The 25,826-nt window shown below is 41.3% G+C and overlaps 1 protein-coding gene across 1 annotated transcript in view; it reads left to right on the forward strand.

Moving 5' to 3' along the window:
• The window catches only part of lamc3 (laminin, gamma 3), a 318,369-nt gene that overhangs the window by 9,403 nt on the left and 283,140 nt on the right, over positions 1-25,826 (forward strand). The window contains exon 2 of the mRNA XM_061966493.1: positions 14,357-14,661. Coding sequence (XP_061822477.1) covers positions 14,357-14,661 — 305 coding nt within the window. The remainder of the gene's footprint in view (positions 1-14,356; positions 14,662-25,826) is intronic.

Consider the following 25,826-nt stretch of genomic DNA (forward strand, 5'->3'; position numbering starts at 1 on the left):
AAATAACACATTTTTCCAGTTCGAATGTGAAGTATCTTGTCTTTGCAGTATATTCAATTGAAGTCAATTGACCTTTGACTTCAACACCACTTTGGCTGTATAAAAACAATTCAAAAAAAAAAAGGGAAAAATGTCACGTATGAAAACCAATGTGACACATCTGGTTTTCCGGCGGGGGGTCTCCGACATGGCCTCTCCAAACTAAACATGGGAGATGGGATGATAAACACTGGCTGCTTGGAGGGGAGCAAACAAAACACAGCCAGGGAGGAGGAGGGAAAAAATGCTGGTGAGGAATCAGGGTCAGGTTTTTCTCCCCCCCCCCCACACACACACATTGGCATCATTGAAGTGTGCAGCTGGTTCTCATTGGGCGCAGTCACAGAAAAGCAACATCCTGTCTCGAATGTACAACAATGATGAAAAGTCTGCCGCCGCCGGCGCTCTCTCGCACCACTTTGAAGTCAAACACGACTGGAGGAGAAATGAAACAATCCGAGCTGGGAGCAAACACGACTGTCAGTGTTTAGTCAGCCTGCGTTTTAGTCTGGACTATAAACGTCCCACAGCTTACCCTTTAGAGCACTGTACTGTCTACACCAGGGGTCGGCAACCCAAAATGTTGAAAGAGCCATATTGGACCAAAAATACAAAAACAAATCTGTCTGGAGCCGCAAAAAATTAAAAGCCATATTACATACAGATAGTGTGTCATGAGATATAAATTGAGTTAAGAGGACTAAAAGGAAACTAAATGACCTCAAATATAGCTACAAATGAGGCCTAATGATGCAATATGTACATATAGCTAGCCTAAATAGCATGTTAGCATCAATTAGCTTGCAGTCATGCAGTGACCAAACTGTCTGATTAGCACTCCACACAAGTCAATAACATCAACAAAACTCACCTCTGTGGAAAGTTTGGCGGACAAAATGAGACAGAAAAAGAAGTGGCATAAAACACGTCCTAGAAAGTCGGAGAAAGTTATACATGTAAACAAACTAAGGTGAGTTCAAGGACCGCCAAAATTAGTAGGACAAAACGGCGCTCGCCAAATACTCGAATCAGTGAAGCATGTTTAATATAAACAGTGTGCTTTATAACAATTAGGGAGGCTTGTGTCATGTTTGTCCTCCTACAGAAACCATATTAAAGCAAAAAATAGATTTTTTCCCCCTCATCTTTTTCCATTTTTCATACATTTTTTTTAAAAAGCTCCAGAGAGCCAGTAGGGCGGCGCTAAAGAGTCGCATGCGGCTCTAGAGCCGCGGGTTGCCGACCCCTGGTCTACACAGGTCTAGACGAATAAATCAATAATTCCGTTATTGATATCGGCATACTTGCTAACCTTGAGACCTCCGATTTCGGGAGGTGGGGGGTGGGGAGGGGCGTGGTCGGGGGGTGTGGTTGAGTGAGGGGGCGTGGTTAAGAGGGGAGGAGTATATTTACAGCTAGAATTCACCAAGTCAAGTATTTCATATATATATATATATATATATATATATATATATATATATATATATATATATATATATATATACTCAAGTATTTCATATATATATATATATATATATATTTTATATATATATATGAAATACTTGACTTTCAGTGAATTCTAGCTATATATATATATATATATATATATATATAGTATAGCAGAAAGAAAGAAATACTTGACTTTCAGTGAATTCTAGCTATATATATATATATATATATATATATATATATATAAATATAATTATTTTATTAGATTATATATATATATATATATATATATATAAATAAGGGAAATACTTGCATTTCAGTGTTCATTTATTTACACATATACACACACATAACACTCATCTACTCATTGTTGAGTTAAGGGTTGAATTGTCCATCCTTGTTCTATTCTCTGTCACTATTTTTCTAACCATGCTGAACACCCTCTCTGATGATGCATTCTGCTTCGTCTCCTTGTTGTGTGCGCAGTTGTGCACTGCACTCTCTAAAAGCCCTAGATGTTATTGTCACATATGCATGTACAGTAGATGGCAGTATTGTCCTGTTTAAGAGTGTCACAACATTGCTGTTTACGGCAGAAGAACTGCTTTACGGTAGACGAAAACGTGACTGCTGTTGTTGTGTGTTGTTACCGCGTTAATGAAACTGCCTAAAAATAAACCCACATAAGAAACCAAGAACTCGCCCTCGATCATTCTACAGTTATAATGTGATTGGGCAGGCACGCTGTTTATATTGTGGGAAAGCGGACGTGAGAACAGACCGGCCGCTGTCAACACGTCACTCAAGTCCGCATGGAGCTGGAGAGGGCGTGGCCTCCCAGCTCCGTCTGAATTTCGGGAGATTTTCGGGAGAAAATTTTGTCCCAGGAGGTTTTCGGGAGAGGTGCTGAATTTCGGGAGTCTCCCGGAAAATCTGGGAGGGTTGGCAAGTATGGATATCGGATATCAGTACAATGTCAGCAAAATAAACAAGTGTCCGTTTCTATGGGCTTGCATGTAAGATCAAAGATGTACGCCCAGATGCAAGCAGTCCTGCGCAAAGCTGCGCAGATAGTTCACAACTAAAAGTCCTTCAATAATCCAACATGGTTGGGATTTTCTTCTTTTTTAATTCAGTCCTGTACAAAAGTGAAAATGGTATAGACCGGGGGGGGCCCACGCTTTTGCATATGACCAAGTCGAGGTGATCTACTTCATCTTCATAAATATATACATACATATATACACTATATTGCCAAACGTATTTGGCCACCCATCATTTGTGAAAGAATGGGCCGCTTTCAGTGATTTCCAGCGTGGAACTGTCAAAGGATGCCACCTGTGCAACAAATCCAGTCGTGAAATTTCCTCACTCCTAAACATTCCAAAGTCAATTTTATTACAAGAAAAGTGAAGAGTTTTGGGAACAACAGCAACCCAGCCACAAAGTGGTAGGCCACGTAAACTGACAGAGAGGGGTGTCTGCAAAGACTTTCTGCACAGTCAGTTGCTACAGAGCTCCAAACTTCATGTGACCTTCCAATTAGCCCATGCACAGTACGCAGAGAGCTTCGCGGAATGGGTTTCCATGGCCGAGCAGCTGTATCTAAGCCATACATCACCGAGTCTAATGCAAAGCGTCACCACTGGACTCTAGAGCAGTGGAGACGCCTTCTCTGGAGTGATGAATCACGCTTTTCCATCTGGCAATATGATGGACCAGTCTGGGTTTGGAGGTTGCCAGGAGAACGCTACATTTCGGACTGCATTGTGCGGAGTGTGACATTTGGTGGAGGAGGAATTATGGTGTGGGGTTGTTTTTTTCAGTAGTTGGGCTTGGCCCCTTAGTTTCAGTGAAAGGAACTTTGAATGCTCCAGGATACCAAAACATTTTGGACAATTCCATGGGATGGCACTTCAAGTTCATATTTATTTATATATATATATATATATATATATATATATATATATATATATATATATATATATATATATATATATATATATATATTGACATTTGTTGAGCACTGTACGACGATCAGAAATGGAAAAATTCAACATCGACTACTCCACGAAGAACATTCCCATACCCGCGCAGAATGACTACAAGCTAAGGCTCATAGAAAAGACGGAACACTTCCTAAGAAGGATGCGGTGGAAAGCACATTTTTTCCTCCACCCTGAAACAAAAGGAATGCAAAAGGAAACTTACGGATTCAAATCTACCAAGAACCCACCCACAGTTGAGGAACTAAAGGATTTTGAGAACGACATGCTCAAAATGATACAATCAGTCAAATTCAAGCCAATCCGCAACCCACTCCTCACCAAGCTGAAAAATGACAAGGAGCGCATCAACAAAGTAAACAACCTCATCATAGCTGCCGATAAAACCACAAACTTCTACAGAATGGACATACCAGAACACCACACCTTACTGGACAGAAGCATCACCAAATCATACAAAAAAGCACAACCCAGCACCTTACAGAACATCCACCTGGAAAATAAAAGGATCGCGGCTGAACTGGACATTGAGGACAGGGTGGACGCCACAGCCAACAAGGAAGCCTTCATCACATTGAAGGATCACAAACCCAACTTCGCAAATAACCCAACATGCCGACTAATAAACCCAACTAAATCTGAAATAGGAAAAATCAGCAAAATAATCCTGGACAGAGTCAACACAAAAATCAAGGACAAAACACCACTCAACCAATGGAGAAATACAGCAGCAGTAATCAAATGGTTCAACAACATCCAAGACAAACAACAGCACAACTTTATCTCCTTTGATATCGAGGAATTTTACCCTTCCATCACGCAAGACCTACTGACTCAAGCACTAGACTTCGCCTCAGACTACGACTCAATCACAGGCAACGAAAGAAACATCATCATCCACGCAAAAAACTCCATTCTCATCCACAACAGTACACCATGGCAAAAAAAGAACAATGCAACATTTGACGTCACTATGGGAAGTTTTGACGGAGCAGAAACGTGTGAACTCGTTGGGAGTTTCCTCCTCTCCCAGCTCGCTAGCCTCAATCTGAACCTTGGTATTTACCGTGATGACGGACTGGCAGTGTGTCGCGCCTTGCCAAGGAGCAGCGAGAATACCAAGAAGCGCATATGCCAAATTTTCAAAGAGAACGGCCTACGGATCACGATTGAAGCCAACAAGCAAACCGTCAACTTCCTTGACGTCACTTTCAACCTGAGAAATAACAGCTACCAACCATTCACGAAACCCAACACAACACTCCAATACGTGCACCATGACAGCAACTACCCACCCACCACCACGAAAAGAATACCTACCGGAATCAATAAAAGGCTATCGATGCTGTCATCTAGCAAAGCTGAATTTGACCAAGCAACCCCCCCGTACCAAAAAGCCCTTGATGAAAGCGGATACAATTTCACCCTCACCTATGAACCCACGCCAGAAAACCAGCCAAAAAAGAACAGAAAACGAAACATCATCTGGTACAACCCCCCATACAGCAAAAACGTCTCAACGAACATTGGACACAAATTCCTCAATCTGATTGACAAAAACTTTCCCAAAGACAACACCCTAAGAAAAGTATTCAACAAGAACAACATTAAATTGAGCTATAGCTGCATGAACAATATACGACAAATCATCTCAAACCACAACAAAACAATTGCAAATGAGCCGTCGGCCCCCAAACAGAGCGACTCCAAAACCAACAAAGGATGTAACTGTCGAAAGAAACCTGATTGCCCTCTCAACGGGGGGTGCTTACAAACATCAGTTGTCTACCAATCTAAGGTAATACGCAAGGACATTAACACATCCGACACATATGTAGGATTAACCGAGGGAGAATTCAAAACCAGATGGAACAATCACAAGGCTTCTTTCAGGAACAAAAACCTGCGAAATACCACAGAACTCAGCAAACACATTTGGGACCTCAAAGACAATAATGTTGAATATTCAATAACATGGCAAATTCTTGCATCCAGCACACCTTACAATAGTGGTAATAAAAGACGCAACCTATGCTTGAAAGAGAAACTGTTTATTATTTACCGTCCAGACCTGTCATCCCTCAACAAGCGCAGCGAAATTGTAACAACATGCCGCCATAGACGGAAACACCTCCTAGGTAACACATGAGCCAATCACCACGCCCCTAGGCCAGCCTGTACCCACCCACTCTGTGCCCTATATAAACCATGGTATGCGAATGCTCCCATTAAAATCTCCTGATGATTGAGGGTACCCCCCCTCATGAAACAGGCCTGTAGAGATGAAATAGTCTTGTGATTTTTTTCCCACACATACATATATATATATATATATATATATATATATATATATATATATATATGTATATGTACATATATATATATGTATATGTATATGTGTGTATATATATATATATATATATATATATATATATATATATATTGTGTATATATGTATATGTATATATATATATATATATATGTATGTATGTATGTATGTATGTATGTATGTATGTATGTATGTATGTATATATATATATGTATATATATATATATATATATATGTATATATATATATATATATATGTATATATATATATATATATATATATGTATATATATATATATATATGTATATATATATATATGTGTATGTATATATATATATACACCGGGGCTTCACGGTGGAAGAGGGGTTAGTGCATCTGCCTCACAATACGAAGGTCCTGAGTAGTCTTGGGTTCAATCCCGGGCTCGGGATCTTTCTGTGTGGAGTTTGCATGTCCTCCCCGTGACTGCGTGGGTTCCCTCCGGGTACTCCGGCTTCCTCCCACTTCCAAAGACATGCACCTGGGGATAAGTTGATTGGCAACACTAAATTGGCCCTAGTGTGTGGATGTGAGTGTGAATGTTGTCTGTCTATCTGTGTTGGCCCTGCGATGAGGTGACGACTTGTCCAGGGTGTACCCCGCCTTCCGCCCGATTGTAGCTGAGACAGGCTCCAGCGCCCCCCGCGACCCCAAAGGGAATAAGCGGTAGAAAATGGATGGATGGATGGATATATATATACTATATTTCCAAAAGTATTTCTATGGTACATTCATCCTCCGCTGTTACAATTTCTAATATAAAGTAGTGTAAAGTTATTACTTATATCTAGGGATGATGTTTGAGCCCATTATCAAATCCTCTTATTGAACCGATTCCTTATCGATTCTCTTATCGAATCTATATAGGTTGTTGTATATGAAAAAAAAAAACATGATTTGGTTTAACAAAAGCTCACTTTTATTTTATAAGAAAAAAAATAAAAAAATAAATATTGACTGTTACCCCCTAAAAAAATAAATAAAAAAAAAAAAAAAATTGACTGTTGTTACCCAAAGTATATTACGTGGGATTTTTCAGAAAAACAAATATATACAGTAACACAAAAACAACCTGTCTCTGTGATCACTATAGGTGTATAAATAATAATGTAGTGTTAAATAAAATCAGTCCCTTGGGCACAAAACTGAAAATAATACAGCTCTCCAAAAAGTGCACTTCTGCTGCTATTGGAACATACTAACTACACACACAGGCAGACAGCTAACAAACAATCCAAGACGTCTAATAAAGTTCCAAAGCAGATTAATCCATTTAGGCTCTTTATTGTTGTTGATCTAGCTTTGTCTTTTCCTATCTTTACTTTTGTCTTGCACTGGACTGTTATTATTATTATTTTTTTAAACCGAAATACACACAATGACAAATGTATCAGCCATGTGATTAATTTAACATACTGAAATGTAATACACAATATGTAAATATTAGCTTCACACAAATATACAGTACCATCGTCAAACAAATACTTCTGAGTGTTGAAACTATTTCGATGGTGGAAATACACGACTGTCCTCAAAACATCCATTGAAACAGTGCACAAAAATTGTTTTTCAATAAACATCTTAGTATCAAATGTAACCACTTTCCACCTTAATATTGAGTTACATAAACAAGTTAAACAGTTTACTTACAGACTTATCTTTTCCAAGGCTTGTAAGAGCTAACACAACTTGTCTACTTCTCAATTGTCTCATGAACTGAACTGACGTCGCCAACCCGGAAGTGCCCAAACTAATGACGCGTAGTATTTTCATATCGCCACAAGGTGTCAGTAAGAGTCTACAATCAAATGGGCATAACATTGCCGTCTCACAGGGCATTTCCTGTGGGACGGGATTCGTTCCCAGGGATTCGAATAAAGAACCAACTCTTTTTCTTTACTATAGTGGCCTCGATAACGGAACTGGTTCTCAAAAAGGGATTCGAGTCCATGGAATCGGTTCTTTTCTTATCGAACAACCGGGAGAACCGGTTTCGAACATCATCCCTACTTATATCTGTCAGCAAACTCGCCATGAAAGCGCTAAAACATACCGGTGTAGTGAGTTTACATTATTCGCCCAAGAAACTTTAGTTATTAGAGAGTTCCGGTTGGACGGTTTTTCACGGGACACATTTCCGGTGTTGTTGTTTCCGGATGAGGAGATGCTGCTCCGTTGTTGATTGAAGTAAAGTCTGAATGTCATTAAAACAGTTAGCGCCATCTTTTGACACTTCTTCCACCCCCGTCCTTGCACGCTACACCGCTACAACAAAGATGACGGGGAGAAGACGCTGCCGAAGGTGCGCCACGTGAATAAGACCGCCCACAAAACAGCGCATCCGGAAGCGACTGTCAGAAAGCGGCTTGAAGATGATCTGTAAAATATCATCTATGCAACATATTGAGCAAAGAACCACCATTACATGTTATGTAGACCACAAGGAAGTCTTTTACATTTAGAAAAAAAATAATATGACTCCTTTTAATGCGCCTTATAATCGTAAAAACCTCAAAAATAGACCATTCATCGGCAGTGCGCTCAATAATCCGGTGCGCCCTATGGTCCGGAAAATACGGTACATTTCGGGGACGATCTGGATCACGTCTTGATTAAGACTTTTTTACCCTTGGAAGGTATGGCCTGGTGGAGATCTGCGCCTTCCAAGTGCTTTTTTAGTCTTTGTATTTAATATGTTTACGATTGTATTTTGTATGTACTTGTGTTCTGTGTGGCTGACTTTGGTGTTTAGGTCCAATTTGACCATGAGTTCCGTCCGTAGGAATGGAAGTTGTTCATAAACCGAAGCACCCCCTATATTTCCGCTTCCTTTATCTCCTTTGAGTAATTTTGACTGAAGTTTTATTCATCACTGGATCGGTTCGACTGGGATGAGAATCAGCACCTCCAAGTCCGAGTCCATGGTTCTCGCCCGGAAAAGGGTGGAGTGCCATCTCCGGGTTGGGGAGGAGACCTTTCCCCAAGTGGAGGAGTTCAAGTACCTCGGAGTCTTGTTCACGAGTGAGGGAAGAGTGGATCGTGAGGTCGACAGGTGCGGCGTCTTCAGTAATGCGGACGCTGTATCGATCCGTTGTGGTGAAGAAGGAGCTGAGTCGGAAGGCAAAGCTCTCAATTTACCAGTCGATCTACGTTCCCATCCTCACCTATGGTCATGAGCTTTGGGTTATGACCGAAAGGACAAGATCACGGGTACAAGCGGCCGAAAAGAGCTTCCTCCGCCGGGTGGCGGGGCTCTCCCTTAGAGATAGGGTGAGAAGCTCTGCCATCCGGGGGGAGCCAAAGTAAAGCCGCTGCTCCTCCACATCGAGAGGAGCCAGATGAGGTGGTTCGGGCATCTGGTCAGGATGCCACCCGAACGCCTCCCTAGGGAGGTGTTTCGGGCACGTCCGACCGGTAGGAGGCCATGGGGAAGACCCAGGACACGTTGGGAAGACTATGTCTCCCGGCTGGCCTGGGAACGCCTCGGCATTCCCCGGGAGGAGCTGGACGAAATGGCTGGGGAGAGGGAAGTCTGGGCTGCCCTGCTTAGACTGCTAACCCCGCGCCCCGACCTCGGATAAGCGGAAGAAGGTGGTTTTATTCATCCTCGTCAAACTCCCCAGGATTGTTCCTAATTAAAGTCAGGCTCTAGTAGTTTGGAATCATATTAGAACCAAGATGACCGAACTAATCATATTCACTTGCCAATGCTCGAGGTAGCTTCGGTCAATAGTCATCTTTTTTTGTGACAGTAGTCGTAATTTTCATATTTATCGGTAATCATTGGTAGTTTGTTGTGTCTCGTATTATCTTCCGGAGCCACATCATCACGGTCGTACCCACATGAGCTCTAATGAATTCTCAAAAATACACCTCTCCCAATCGCGAACCATTAAACACCACATGCGCAAAATGACATCAGTATCGTTTGCAGATGCAACTTTGCCTTTCATCCCCTGAGGGGGGGCGAATCCGACATCATCTCCTGCCTCCGTGATGAGTTGTGCCTCGGTGCCGGCAGGGCTGCGGTCACCCCACGCGGAGAGTAAATGAAAGTTTAACGATCTTTTGGCTGCGAGAGGAAAGAAACCATTAGAGCCGGCTGCAAAAACAAGAGAGATGCTGCAGAGCTGAGACAATACGGAGGGGTGTGTTCCCCCCCACGTCCCTGTTCTAACGTGTGTCCAAGGATGTAGGACAAAGATCCCGAGAAGAGCGATCCGTGTTGGCAGACATGTTACTCCTCGTAGTTACATGCTTTGTGTATGCTTCACGTCCTGGCAGATTAGCGTAACACAAGTCAAGAGGACTTCCCGATGAATGTTTGAAGAGCGAGGGAGTCGTAGGAATGAGAAGTAAATCTCTCAATGAGTGACGAAGACCGCCTTGTGTGCTTTGATAAGACTTGTGTCAACAAGCCGGGCCATTTAAAACCCAGGCACATGGTTCTTGGCATCGGTTTCATGTCTTTCTCAATCAGCTTTTCAGACTCAAACTTTATTGTTCCCCGAGGGAAAACCTTATGTACCGAGTGTTCTACCCAGCTGTGTCTTGTCTTTGTGACTTGTCCACTTTGGCTTGTTATTTGTGTTTCTTCCTGATGACTTTTTGTTTCTTTTTTATTTTGTAAAAACTGCTTGTTTTTGCAACTCTACGGTCAAAAACTACAAAGAATATAAAATTAATTGTAATACGCTAATTAGAGATGTCTGATAATACCGGACTGCCGATGTTATCGGCCAAAAAATGCTTTAAAATGTAATATCGGAAATTATCGGTATCGGTTTCAAAAAGTAACATTTATGACTTTTTAAAACGCCACAGAGCAGTTGCGTCTCCCAGTCATACTTGCCAACCCTCCCGATTTTCCCGGAAGACTCCCGGATTTCAGTGCCCCTCCCGACAATCTCCCGGGGCAACCATTCTCTCGAATTTCTACCGATTTCCACCCAGACAACAATATCGGGGGCGTACCTTAAAGGACAATGCTTTTGCGTGCCGGCCCAATCTATGGCTTTTTACACACACAAGTGAATTCCATGCATACTTGGTCAACAGCCATACAGGTCACACTGAGGTTGGCCGTATAAACAACTTTAACACTGTTCCAAATATGCGCCACACTGTGAACCCACACCAAACAAGAATGACAAACCCATTTCGGGAGAACATCCGCACCGTAACACAACATAAACACAACAGAACAAATACCCAGAACCCCTTGCATCACTAACTCTTCCGGGACGCTACAATATACACCCCCCGGCTCCCCCTTACCCAACCCGCCCACCACAACCTCCTCATGCTCTCTCAGGGAGAGCATGTCCCAAAATCCAAGCTGCTGTTTTGAGGCATGTTAAAAAAAATAATGCACTTCAATAATAAATATGGCAGAACCATGTTGGCATTTTTTTCCATAACTTGAGTTGATTTATTTTGTAAAACCTTGTTACCTTGTTTAATGCATCCATCGGGGCATCATAACAAAATTAGGCATAATAATGTGTTAATTCCACGACTGTATATATCGGTATCGGTTGATATCGGAATCGGTAATTAAGAGTTGGACAATATCGGACTATTGGATATCGGCAAAAAAGCCATTATTGGACATCTCTAATGCTAATAAATATTTAATGTTACAATAGAAGTTTCTATTGGGCAGCACGGTGGAGGAGGGGTTAGTGCATCTGCCTCACAATACGAAGGTTCTGAGTAGTCTTGGGTTCAATCCCGGGCTCGGGATCTTTCTGTGTGGAGTTTGCATGTTCTCCCCGTGACTGCGTGGGTTCCCTCCGGATACTCCGGCTTCCTCCCACCTCCAAAGACATGCACCTGGGGATAAGTTGATTGGCAACACTAAATTGGCCCTAGTGTGTGAATGTGAGTGTGAATGTTGTCTGTCTATCTGTGTTGGCCCTGCGATGAGATGGCGACTTGTCCAGGGTGTACCCCGCCTTCCGCCCGATTGTAGCTGAGATAGGCTCCAGCGCCCCCCGCGACCCCAAAGGGAATAAGCGGTAGAAAATGGATGGATGGATAGAAGTTTCCCCAGGAAAAGTCATAATTAATAAAGTTGTCAAACAAATGTATACCTGTGTGTCTTCCACAAAGGATTTTTGAAGTCAAATCTGCTTCATTAAAAAGTAGATTTTTCTTGGGTTTTAGAGCATAGCTATTAAGGATCCCCAATCATATCTCATTTGCAACTTTACTTACATCCTTAAAACGCCGGTTGTAACTCCATAGATCGCTCCGTCCAAGTTAATCTGTGTGGTTTACAGAACGAACGACTTATCGACTTAATAGCTATCCAAATAACTTTTAGAACGGATTCTGCGGACTAATACTAATCGTTCACGTAAAAGAGACGATCTAAAAGACTTGATTTTTCGGCCAGCGTATAGAAGTGTTAGGCTGCTTCTACGCTAAGGTTATACAGGCTATATCACACCTAACCTTATCCCTGTCCACACACACACACAATGTTGTCGTTTAGGGCCCCCTCCCCCCCTCCGTCCGCCGACGCAACGCGACCTAGTACGCATGCGCGAAAAATGCGCATGTCATAGTCACCATGAATTGATTAACGTGGACCCCGACTTAAACAAGTTGAAAAACGTATTCGGGTGTCACCATTTAGTGGTCAATTGTACGGAATATGTACTGTACTGTGCAATCTACTAATACAAGTTTCAATCAATCAATCAAACCTCCAGTGTTGCTTTGTGCGCAAGTTCTTAAATTAAATGTAACTTATCTGAACAATATCCAGTGTTGTGGTATTTCAATGAACTGGAATCCAGTGTGTTGTGGGGCCCTATTGTAGTGAATCACACCTGAGCCATCATAAATTAATTAAATATTTAATAAACACTTAAACAATGTGATAAAGAACATCTTACAACAATCAATCTATGGATCTGGTCAGGACACTCCTCACTCTTTAGCCTTCACTTTCCTTGTCCATTAGTTTTTGGTGACTTTATATACTCTGGACCTAGACGTTGAGTCCGCGACGTACATGGCGGACGATAACTGATGCAGTCTGCTTTGCCAGTCCCAATGCATTCGCTATTTTCCGTAGTCTTCCCTCGTCGGCCAGGTAATACGAAGTACACGCTACCTTTTGTATCGCAATCACGGGAGCCCGCATTCTCGTTGTCGCTCCTTCGACAAACGGACAAAGTTTTTCGGTAAGTAGAATCACAGCTGACCTGGACATTCGAAAGTTCTCTTGCCGACTGAGATGTGTTGTATCCCAAATAGCTGCAATCGCGCTTTTCCTCCTCTTAAGATATTCATGTGTGATTTCCACAAGTGCCTGTACATGGATGACTCTCCTCAGTCTTTCCAGTGGTTAGCTCAGAGTTACGAAACCGGTTGTTCTAAGCCGGCTGTGGCGCGTTCTTTCTGATATTACTTACTGTGTGTGGCGCTGTCTTTCTGACTTCACTTCCTCTCCGAACTCAGTTTGTAAACAATCAATGAGTCCATACAGAGCTAAGAGCCGGAGATTCAAGACATACACGACGCACTTTCCCGTGTAAAAAATGATCCAAAGAGGGTAACCTTAAACGATGGGTTAGTGTGGATGGCACGGGGCTAAGGCGAAATAGTTATTTGTTTAAGGAGTTTTCCGGCTTAATGTAGACAAAGCTGTGCATAATAGGGCGAAGCCTCTGGCGAGTTACTCAGAAAGGCTACTGGTAGCTTGCCAGTGACAGCTTGGAGACCCTTCATCTAGAGGAAGTAAACTTTGTAACAAGGCTCCCGTAGGGAGGATCACTATCGTTGCCAGAGGGGAGCAGTGAGGTAGGCTTCTGTTCGATGGGGGGCTCCGGTCCGGCAAATGCGTGCCCCCCCCCCCCCACAAATGGCGGAGGTGTTGGGATGCAGAGCCTCAACAAGCCTCCCTACCACGGAGTTGGGAGGGGGGTTTCAATATCTGACGATTCAACTGCAGGGTTCATAGTCAAATCCGACTCCTCCAATTCGAGTCGTCTGCTCTAAGATACCACTGGTAAATTTCTAACCACAAAACCATTCGAGCCAATCAGAAACATGAAGGAAGTCGTTTCCAGGAAATGGTGTTGACTGTAACTCCTTTGTAAAGAAAAAATAACAAGACTCCTGCTTTCTCTCTTTGCCCCAAATCCACAAGGCATTGAACACTTCCGGTAGTATATTGGTATCCTGTTATGATTTTCTAAATTTGCAGGAGTACCCATACATGTTTCTTGCCTTGTTGCCTCTTGTCTGTCTCCCGCAACACATTCTCAGCCAGTCCTGCAGGAAAGACATCTGTTTACCCTGCAGAGGAGCGTGGGAAATGAAAGCTCCCCCCGCCCCCCACCCGAATGTTTTCTTTCTCTCCGTTGCAATTGAGTCAGCTTTTGTTTAGCTCCAGGGCCTAAATAACACGTAGTTTAGCATTTAAAAATAGCCCGGTATACGTCTTTCAGTTCGGCTGATGCAACGTGTGCTCCACAGGAAAGGCCTTCGAGATAAGCTACGTCCGACTGAAATTCTACACCAGTCGGCCCGAGAGCTTCGCCATCTACAAACGCACCGAGGTCGACGGACCTTGGTTGCCCTATCAGTTCTACAGCGCCTCCTGCCGGGACACCTACGGAAAAGATGAGAAGGGCTTCCTTCGCCAGGGAGATGATGAAAGGACGGCTTTATGCACCGGAGAGTTCAGCGACATCTCCCCTCTTACTGGCGGGAACGTGGCCTTCTCCACCCTGGAAGGACGACCCAGTGCCTACAACTTCGACCAGAGCCTGGTGTTGCAGGTCAGGCCTTGTTTTCTTCTTCCACAGCTTGTATTGTATTGCCCCTAAACATATTCTGATAATTTGATTCATTATTAATAAGATACAAAGGGTCTTCAGTTCATAAACTGTTCCTACGACAACAGTGTATATTAGGGCTGTGAATCTTTGGGCATCACACCATTCGATTCAATTAGATTATTGGGGGTAACGATTAGATTCAGAATCTGTTCTCGATTCCATTAGATCAGGGATCGGCAACCTTTACCAGTCAAAGAGCCATTTTGACCAGTTTCACAAATTAAAGAAAACAATGGGAGCCACAATCATCTTTTGAAATTTAAAATGAAATAACACTGCATTCAAAGTTGTTTTTTTTGCGTTGTGCTATGTATAAACCAAGGGTCTCAGACACGCGGCCCACACCTTAATATGAAAATTGAATGTTACTGCGGCCCGCGGGTTTTATATAAATGGCGCTTGACAGCGTCATACTTGCCAACCTTCCCAATTTTTCCGGGAGACTACGAATATCAGGGCAAGTATTCTCTCGAACGTGCCATGATGATACAACATTGAGCGCCCACTACAACCAGCGTGCCGGCCCGGTCACACGTTGTATGGGGCTTCTGCTTGCTCACGTCAGTGACTGCAAAGCATACTTGGTCAACAACCACACAGGCTACACTGACGGTGGCGGTATAAAACAACTTTAACACTCTTACTAATAATGCGCCACACTGTGAACCCACACCAAACGAGAATGACAAACACATTTCGGGAGAACATCTGTACCGTAACACAACATAAACACAACAGAACAAATACCCAGAATCCCATGCAGCCCTAACTCTTCCGGGCTACATTATACACCCCCGCTACCAAACCCTGCCCACCTCAACCGACGCACAGGGAGGGGGCGGGGTTTGGTGGTAGCAGGGGTGTATAATGTAGCCCAGAAGAGTCAGGGCTGCATGGGATTCTGGGTATTTGTTCTGTTGTGTTTATGTTGTGTTAAGGTGCAGATGTTCTCCCGAAATGTGTTTGTCATTCTTGTTTGGTTTTGGTTCACAGTGTGGCGCATTATTAGTAAGAGTGTTAAAGTTGTCGTCAGTGTAACCTGTGTGGCTGTTGACCAAGTATGCATTGCTGTCACTTACGTATGCAAGCAGAAGATGCATATAATAAGAGGCTGGGCTGGCACGTTGTTTATATAGATTGTAGAGGGCATTAAATGCTGTACCATCACGGCACGCCCTTATTATTATTGTAATGGTGAAAATCAGAGAATATTAATCCCGGGAGTTTTCTGCGAGAGGCACTGAAATCCGGAAGTCTCCCGGGAAAATTGGGGGGGGGGGGTCGGCAAGTATGCAGCTGAGCCACATCAGAGTGATCCTCCAGAGCCGCGGGTTGCCGACCCCTAAATTAGATTCTAGAATCAAAATCAATACTTTTTCCATAACATTGGATGCCAGTTCTATGATTAACTACATTCCTCCATAAACTAGATAAACAGCTGTGATCAGTTTCTATATTACTTAAAAGAAAACTGGTTTTGGTCCGTGTGCCTTCCGTTTATTCTAGTTCATATTCTGAAACGCAAATCAAAAAACAAAGTTAGGGTTGTTTTTTGATTTTTACTATACATGGCAGATTTGAAAACAATCAAAAAAGGGTTGATTTTCATTAAAATACTGCCATAAAATTTGATTTGTGCTGTTTTCCAATTCATTGTTTATCCGAAATGCAAAAATGCGTGTTTATCTGTGCGACGACAAATTGAATTGGAAGCAGTATTTTAGCTTTTCCTTCGCATTTAGCAATTTTCTATTTTTTAGCATAACGGTAGTACTTTTTGTGGGGGGGGGGGGGGGGCGTGGACTGTGGACCTGCAGCGAAGTGGGATGTGCCAGGACCGGCTGCGAGATTAGCGACAGGTGCGTAGATGGTCCACCTGGGCCTGTTTGTCTAATCACCTGTCGCAGCCGGGGAGGAGAGGGGTGGTTGGAGTTGGAGCACGAGAGAGCGAGAGAGAGAGAGTGAGATTGACAGACACTGAAGACAATTGCTGAAAAGCACAACACAGACTATTCTGGTAAAATAAAACTGTCTAAAAACCCTGAAAAGGAGCTGTGATGTCTGTGATTGGTGGTCCGTGGAACCCTTTGTTCAGCAAGATTTTTTATTTTATTTTATTTTCATTGTCGTTTTAAAAAAGTGTCATCAAGTTGTTGTCCAACTTTTGTTTCAGAAATAAAAATAGAAAAAAATGGCCCAAAATTTGTTTTTTGATTTGCATTGGAGAATTCGAAATCGAAAGTACACGGACCGGTTTTGTTTATAAAATTCTACCCAAACATTTAATAAAGTTAAATACAAAAAAAGGCAACAAGAGATGTATCCAACACTTCTCTTTTCTAAAGTCTGTACAGCAGATATAATCATCTATTTTGACTCGGGGGCCACATTGAGAGAAAAAATGTGTCCGGGGGTTCCAATGTATATGTGTGTATAAATTAAATATACCGTATTTTTCGGAGTATAAGTCGCACCGGAGTATAAGTCGCACCTGCCAAAAATGCATAATAAAGAAGGAAAAAAACATGTATAAATCGCACTGGAGAAATACGGTACACACTTAGCTGTAAAAATATGTTGTACAGTTTGTGTTTGGGTCCCTTTTTTTCCAAGAACACTAATACCAAACGTCACAATGTCCGATAGAGTTCTAAAAAAGTTATGACAGACCACCTAAAAAAAAAGGTAAAATATTAAATATGAACAATAAAACACTGAATATTAACAACATATGAACGTGCTCCTCTTTTAAGTGGGATTTACAACATTAACTATGAACAATAAAACACTGAATATTAACAACATATGAACGACGCTCCTCTTTTACGTGGGATTTACAACATTAACTATGAACAATAAAACACTGAATATTAACAACATATGAACGTCGCTCCTCTTTTAGGTGGGATTTACAATATTAACTATGAACAATACAACACTGAATATTAGCAACATATGAACGACGCTCCTCTTTTAAGTGGGATTTACAATATTAACTATGAACAATAAACCGTGAATATTAACAACATATGAACGTCGCTCCTCTTTTAAGTGGGATTTACAATATTAACTTTGAACAATAAAACCCGGAATATTAACAACATATGAACGACGCTCCTCTTTTACGTGGGATTTACAACATTAACTATGAACAATAAAACACTGAATATTAACAACATATGAACGTCGCTCCTCTTTTAGGTGGGATTTACAATATTAACTATGAACAATACAACACTGAATATTAGCAACATATGAACGACGCTCCTCTTTTAAGTGGGATTTACAATATTAACTATGAACAATAAACCGTGAATATTAACAACATATGAACGTCGCTCCTCTTTTAAGTGGGATTTACAATATTAACTTTGAACAATAAAACCCGGAATATTAACAACATATTAACGACGCTCCTATTTTACGTGGGATTTACAATATTAACTATGAACAATAAAACCTGGAATATTAAGAACATATGAACGTCATTCCTCTTTTACGTGAGATTTACAATATTAACTATGAACAATACAACACTGAATATTAACAACATATGAACGTCGCTCCTATTTTACGTGGGATTTACAATATTAACTGTGAACAATAAAACACTGAATATTAAGAACATATGAACGACGCTCTTATTTTACGTGGGATTTACAATATTAACTATGAACAATAAAACCCGGAATATTAACAACATATGAACGTCGCTCCTCTTTTACGTGGGATTTACAATATTAACTGTGAACAATAAAACACTGAATATTAAGAACATATGAACGTCGCTCCTATTTTACGTGGGATTTACAATATTAACTATGAACAATAAAACCGGGAATATTAACATGTGAACGACGCTCCTATTTAACGTGGGATTTACAATATTTAGGGCTGGCTGCTCTGAAAACAAGCCCCGCCCACTCTGCTTTGTTCCTGGTCTGAGCTGCTGTGACGTAGATTACCGTAATAACTCCAATAACACCCAAAAGCGCAGATTTCAACCATTGAAATACTTTCTATAGTTCAAGACTTAGTCATTTAAAAACAGCACCGGTAGAGTGGCCGTGCCAGCAACTTGAGGGTTCCAGGTTCGATCCCCGCTCCCGCCATCCTAGTCACTACCGTTGTGTCCTTGGGCAAGACACTTTACCCACCTGCTCCCAGTGCCACCCACACTGGTTTAAATGTAACTTAGATATTGTCTTTCACTATGTAAAATCACTTTGAGTCACTAGAGAAAAGCGCTATATAAATATAATTCAATTCAATCATAATGGCGGCTACAGTTTTGATGTTAAAGGTTTAAAAAAATGATGTCGGAAATCCTTCGGATTGACAATCTTATTTTGCCCAGGTCTGATCTACATCAACAATACGATTTGCCTGTGTGGCATAGTTAAAATAAATAAAAATAAAAAATCAATTTTTGATGTTTTTTTTTGTTTTAGCCGATTAAGAATCATTAAAAATAAGAATAATTTGACTTTTTTTTTTTTTTTTTTTGACACCCCTGGCCCCTTTGATTAAAGAGCAATGAAATACAAAAACCATCTACGGTCCGTAATATCATCAAAAGGTTCGGAGAATCTGGAGAAATCACTGCACGTAAGCGGCGAGGCTGAAAACCAACATCGAATGCCCGTGACCTTGGATCCCTCAGGCAGTACTGCATCAAAAAGCGACGTCAGTGTGTAAAGGATATCACCGCATGGGCTCAGGAACACTTCAGAAAACCACTGTCAGTAACTACAGTTGGTCGCTACAAACCTGCTCAGTGGCCTAGTGGTTAGAGTGTCCGCCCTGAGACTGGAAGGTCGTGAGTTCAAACCCTGGCCGAGTCATACCAAAGACTATAAAAATGGGACCCATTACCTCCCTGCTTGGCACTCAGCATCAAGGGTTGGAATTGGTGGTTAAATCACCAAATGATTCCCGAGCGTGGCCCCTGCTGCTGCTCACTGCTCCCCTTACGTCCCAGGGGATGGGTAAAATGCGTGTGACTATCGTTGGGACTTAAATTATTATTTTTTTACATCTGTAAGTGCAAGTTAAAACTTTACTATGCAAAGCCAAAGCCATTTATCAACAACACCCAGAAATGCCGCCGGCTTCTCTGGGCCTGAGCTCATCTAAGATGGACTGATGGAAAGTGTGGAAGTGTTCTGTGGTCTGAGTCCACATTTCAAATTGTTTTTGGAAACTGTGGACGTCGTGTTCTCCGGAACAAAGAGGAAAAGAACCATCCGGATTGTTCTAGGCGCAAAGTTGAAAAGCCAGCATCTGTGATGGTATGGGGGTGTATTAGTCAGTCATTCACAAACAAGGCGGTACTGCATCAAAAAGCGACATCAATGTGTAAAGGATATCACCACATGGGCTCAGGAACACTTCAGAAAACCACTGTCATTTTGTCGCTGCATTTGTAAGTGCAAGTTAAAACTCTACTATGCGAAGTCAAAGCCGTTTATCAACAACACCCAGAAACGCCGCTGGCTTTGCTGGGCCCGAGCTCATATAAGACGGACTGAAGCAACGTGGAAAAGTGTTCTGTGGTCTGACGAGTCCACATTTCAAATTGTTTTTGGAAACTGTGGACAAAGAGGAAAAGAACCATTGGATTGTTCTAGGCGCAAAGTTGAAAAGCCAGCATCTGTGATGGTATGGTGGTGTATTAGTGCCCAAGACATGGGTAACTTACACATCTGTGAAGGCACCGTTAATGCTGAAGGGTACATGCAGGTTTTGGAGCACCCAACCAACGTTATCATGGACGCCCCTGCTTATTTCAGCAAGACAATAGGAGTGGCAGGCTGCCGGCATGGGAGGGAGTTTTGTAGACTTCAGCGCCCCTGGAATGCAACACTTGACGCTCAGTCGTGTCACCCCGCAAATCGCTCGATGCCACGGCTCTTCAAACCGCAACACCCCCGCGCCGCGCAGAAAAAGGGAGCCTCCCTCAAGCATGATCTCGTTTCAAGCGGGGGGTAAAAGACGGGCGCGACAGCGGCGCAGAGGCCCATCATCTCCTCAGCCTAAGCCAGCACAAAGACGTCCTCTCCTCAACGGCTGCCATGTGAGGTCCCTGTGCGCCGCCGTGAGAGAAAATAGAGACGTTGTGCGAGGATTGGATAATCCCCAGGCTGTGGGTCGGGCCCGTCGCGAGGCGAGGCGGCTGTCAAGCATAGAAGACGGATCTGTACGGAAAACTGGATTTGAGCTGAAAAAGAGTGAATATCAACGCAGATTTACGCAGCTTGGCGACAACCACATCACCAACAGCACATCCATCCATCCATTTTCTACCGCTTGTCCCTTTCTTTGTCCTCTTTGCTCATGCTCGACGGCCATTTGTCCTGCACACAGATTTTTGGTTAAAAAAAACAATTTTTTTAGTTTATTGTACCGTAAAATGTACGGTGATTTTTACACCAGACTGCTATAAATGGAGAAACAATACCGCCATTATTTGCACGGTAAAATTCAGGCGACTGAGTCGGATGCCGTATAACTTGGCATGTTTCATATTGTGTATGTTAGCATGCTAACGTTAGCATTTTTTTTCACACAAGTTTGTTGCCGTAGACTTCGGAGTCGTACGTGTCACGTGCCGGGTTATACGACTCTGGTGTGGACGGCAACAAAACCGTGTCAAGAAAATTATTGTTAGCATGCTAATGCTAACATGCTAATAACATTTTTCATTACACAACAAAATTGTGTGAAGAAAATGATTATTCGCATTCTAACATTAGCATGCTCTACACTTCAGAGTCATAGGTGTCACTTACCAGGTTATATGACTCTGGTGTGTACAGCACCAAAATTGTGTGAACAAAAAATCAATATTAGCATGCTAACATTAGCATGCTCATAATCATTTTATTTACACAATTTTGTTGCCGTACACTACAGATTCGTACGTGTCACGTGCCAGGTTATACGACTCTTGTGTGTACGGCGACAAAATTGTGTAAAGAAAATTGTTAGCATGCTGATCCTAGCATGCTAATAACATTTTTCTTTACACAACAAAATTGTGTGAAGAAAATGTCTATTTGCATGCTAACATTAGCATGCTGTACACTTCAGAGGCATATGTGTCACATACCAGGTTATATGACTCTGATGTGTACGGCACCAAAATTGTGTAAAGAAAAAATCAATATTAGCATGCTAACATTAGCATGCTCATAATCAATGTTTTACACAATTTTGTTGCTGTACACTTCAGAGTCATACGTGTCACGTACCAGGTTATATGACCCGGATGTGTACGGCAACAAATTTATGTAAAAAAATTATTGTTAGCATGCTAATTTTAGCATGCTAATAATAAATTTATTTACACAACAAAATTGTGTGAAGAAAATGATTATTTGCATGCTAACATTAGCATGCTGTACACTTCAGAGTCATACGTGTCACGTACCAGGTTATACAACTCTGATGTGTACGGCCACAAAATTGTGTCAATAAAATCATTGTTAGCATGCTAATGCTAGCATGATAATAATACATTTCTTTACACAGCAAAATTGTGTGAAGAAAATGATTATTTGCATGCTAACATTAGCATGCTGCACGTACCAGGTTATACGATTCTGTGTACAGCAACAAAATTGTGGAAATAAAATTGTTGTTAGCATGCTGGTTCTGGCATGCTAATAATAATTTTCTTTACACAACAAAATGATTATTCGCATAAAAACATTAGCATACTGTACACTTCAGAGTCATACGTTTCAGGTACCAGGTTGTATGACTCTGATATGTACGGCACCAAAACTGTGTAAAAAAAAAAAATCTATATTAGCATGCTGACAATAGCATGCTCATAATCAATTGTTTACCCAATTTTGTTGCTGTACACTTCAAAGTCATAGGTGTCACGTACCAGGTTATATGACCCGGATGTGTACGGCAACAAATTTGTGTAAAGAAAATGATTGTTAGCATGCTAATTTTAGTATGCTATTAATAATTTTCTTTACACAACAAAATTGTGTGAAGAAAATGATAATTTGCATGCTAACATTAGCATGCTGTACACTTCAGAGTCATACGTGTCACGTACCAGGTTATATGACTCTGATGTGTACGGCACCAAAATTGTGTAAAAAAAAAATCAATATTAGCATGCTAACATTAGCATGCTCATCATTTTTTTTACACAATTTTGTTGCTGTACACTTCAGATTCGTACGTGTCAGGTACCAGGTTATATGACCCGGATGTGTACGGCAACAAATGTGTGTAAAGAAAATGATTGTTAGCATACTAAAATTGGCATGAAATGTATTGTTTGCATGCTAACAATTATTTTTTTTACACAATTTTCTTGCCGTACACTTCAGATTCATACGTGTCAGGTACCAGGTTATATGACCCGGATGTGTACGACAACAAATTTGTGTAAAGAAAATGATTAGCATGCTAAATTGAACATGAAAATTATTGCTAGCATGCTAATGTTAGCATGCTAACACTCATTTTCTTTACACAATTTTCTTGCCAAACACTTCAGAGTCATACGTGTCAGGTACCAGGTTGTATGACTCTGTGTACAGCACAGAAAAAAATTAGTATTAGCATGCTAATAATAACATTTTTTACACAATTTTGTTGCCGTACACTTTAGAGTCATGGGTGTCACGTACCAGTTTATATGACTCTGATGTGTACAGCAACAAAATTGTGTAAAGAAAATGCTAACGTTAGCATGCTAACATATACAATAAAAAAGTTATATGACTCTGAGAATACACTGTAAAAACAATGACTTCAGCAATATGGTGGCCACTCAGTCGCCTGAATTCTATCGTACAAATAGTGGTGGTATTGTTTCTCCATTTATAGCAATCTGGTGTAAAACTACCGTACATTTTACGGTACAATTCATGCATCTAAACCATTTGGAAAAACAAAATGTTTTACCGAAAAAAAGTGTACAGTAATCAAACCAGGCATGCTAATAATAATAATGCTGTAAAAATTGTGTAAAAAAAAAATTACTATTAGCATGCTAACATTAGCATGCTAATAGTAATTTTTTTTTACACAATTTTGTGTAATGCTGCACGATTATGGCCAAAATCAAAATCACCATTATTTTTTTATCAATACTGAAATCGTGAATATTAATCCCGATTATAATATATAGTTTTGTTGCACCTTATATTTCAAACAAATATTATGTAAACAAGGTTTTCTATCAAAATGAAACTTCAAGTCATACATAAATCACAAACAATGCAATAAACAGGCTAAATTAAAAATAAATATGCTGTTGCAAGTGCAATCAAACAAAACGCTAATGAAAAATGTGAGACTGCAGCTTGCTCGTGTTCGAAGAAAATTTTACAACTCAGCAGGATGGAATGTTCAGATATGTTTTATGGTCATGTCGGGAACGTTCTAGTACTGTTAAAGGCCAAACATAATGAATCCACCCGGCGTTTGTATCTTCACTCACACACACATAGAATACTAGTTTTGATGATGAGAAGAGGTGCCCGGGGTATGAGGTGGAACAAAAGCGATGTGTGTCAACAAAGCCACACTCTAAAGTTAACTTTCTGTTTGGTCGGACTGAAGCCCAAGCAACTCCGCTTAGGAGGGGTAGCAGAATGGACGAAGGCATGTGAAATCTATATACAAAACCCAAAACTAGTGAAGTTGGCACGTTGTGTAATTCGTGAATAAAAAACAGAATACAAAGATTTGCAAATCCTTTTCAACTTATATTCAATTAAATAGACTGCAAAGACAAGATATTTAATGTTCCAACTCTTTTTTTGCAAATAATCATTAACTTGGAATTTAATGGCAGCAACACATTGCAAAAAAGTTGGCACAGGGGCATTTGTACCACTGTGTTACATGGCCTTTCCTTTTAACAACACTCAGTAAACGTTTGGGAACTGAGGAGACTGATTTTTGAAGCTTTTCAGGTGGAATTTTGTCCCATTCTTGCTTGATGTACCGGTACAGCTTAAGTTGTTCAACAGTCCGGGGGTCTCCGTTGTGGTATTTTAGGCTTCATAATGCCCCACACATTTTTAATGGGAGACAAGTCTGGACTACAGGCAGGCCAGTCTAGTACCCGCACTCTTTTACTATGAAGCCACGCCATTGTAACACGTGGATTAGCATTGTCTTGCTGAAATAAGCAGGGGCGTCCATGATAAAGTTGCTTGGATGGTAACATATGTTGCTCCAAAACCTTTCAGCATTAATGGTGCCTTCACAGATGTGTAAGTTACCCATATCTTGGGCACTAATACACCCCCATACCATCACACATGCTGGCTTTTCAGCTTTTGAAACAATCCGGATGGTTATTTTCCTCTTTGGTCCGGAGGACACGACGTCCACAATTTCCAAAAACAATTTGAAATGTGGACTCGTCAGACCGCAGAACACTTTTCCGCTTTGCATGAGTCCATCTTAGATGAGCTCGGGCCCAGCGAAGCCGACGTCGTTTCTGGGTGTTGTTGATAAATGGCTTTGGTTTTGCATAGTAGAGTTTTAACTTGCACTTACAGATGTAGCCACCAACTGTAGTTACTGACAGTGGGTTTCTGAAGTGTTCCTGAGCCCATGTGGTGATATCCTTTACACACTGATGTCACTTTTTGATGCGGTACCGCCTGAGGGATCGAAGGTCACGGGCTTAGCCGCTTACGTGCAGTGATTTATCTAGATTCTCTGAACCTTTTGATGATATTACAGACCGTAGTTGTTGAAATCCCTAAATTCCTTGCAATAGCTGGTTGAGAAAGGTTTTTCTTAAACTGTTCAACAATTTGCTCACGCATTTGTTGACAAAGTGGTGACCCTCGCCCCATCCTTGTTCATGGAAGCTGCTTTTATACCCAATCATGGTACCCACCTGAGCTAATCTTTGCAAAAAATAACAAAGTTTACCAGTTTGAACATTAAATATCTTGTCTTTGCAGTCTATTCAATTGAATATAAATTGAAAAGGATTTGCAAATCATTGTATTCTGTTTTTATTTACCATTTACACAACGTGCAAACTTCACTGGTTTTGGGTTTTGTATATTTCCCTTTTTTTTTCAAATTGATGAGGGACAAATTGT

The sequence above is a fragment of the Nerophis lumbriciformis genome, linkage group LG11, assembly GCF_033978685.3.
Source record: "Nerophis lumbriciformis linkage group LG11, RoL_Nlum_v2.1, whole genome shotgun sequence".
Lineage (NCBI taxonomy): Eukaryota > Metazoa > Chordata > Actinopteri > Syngnathiformes > Syngnathidae > Nerophis > Nerophis lumbriciformis.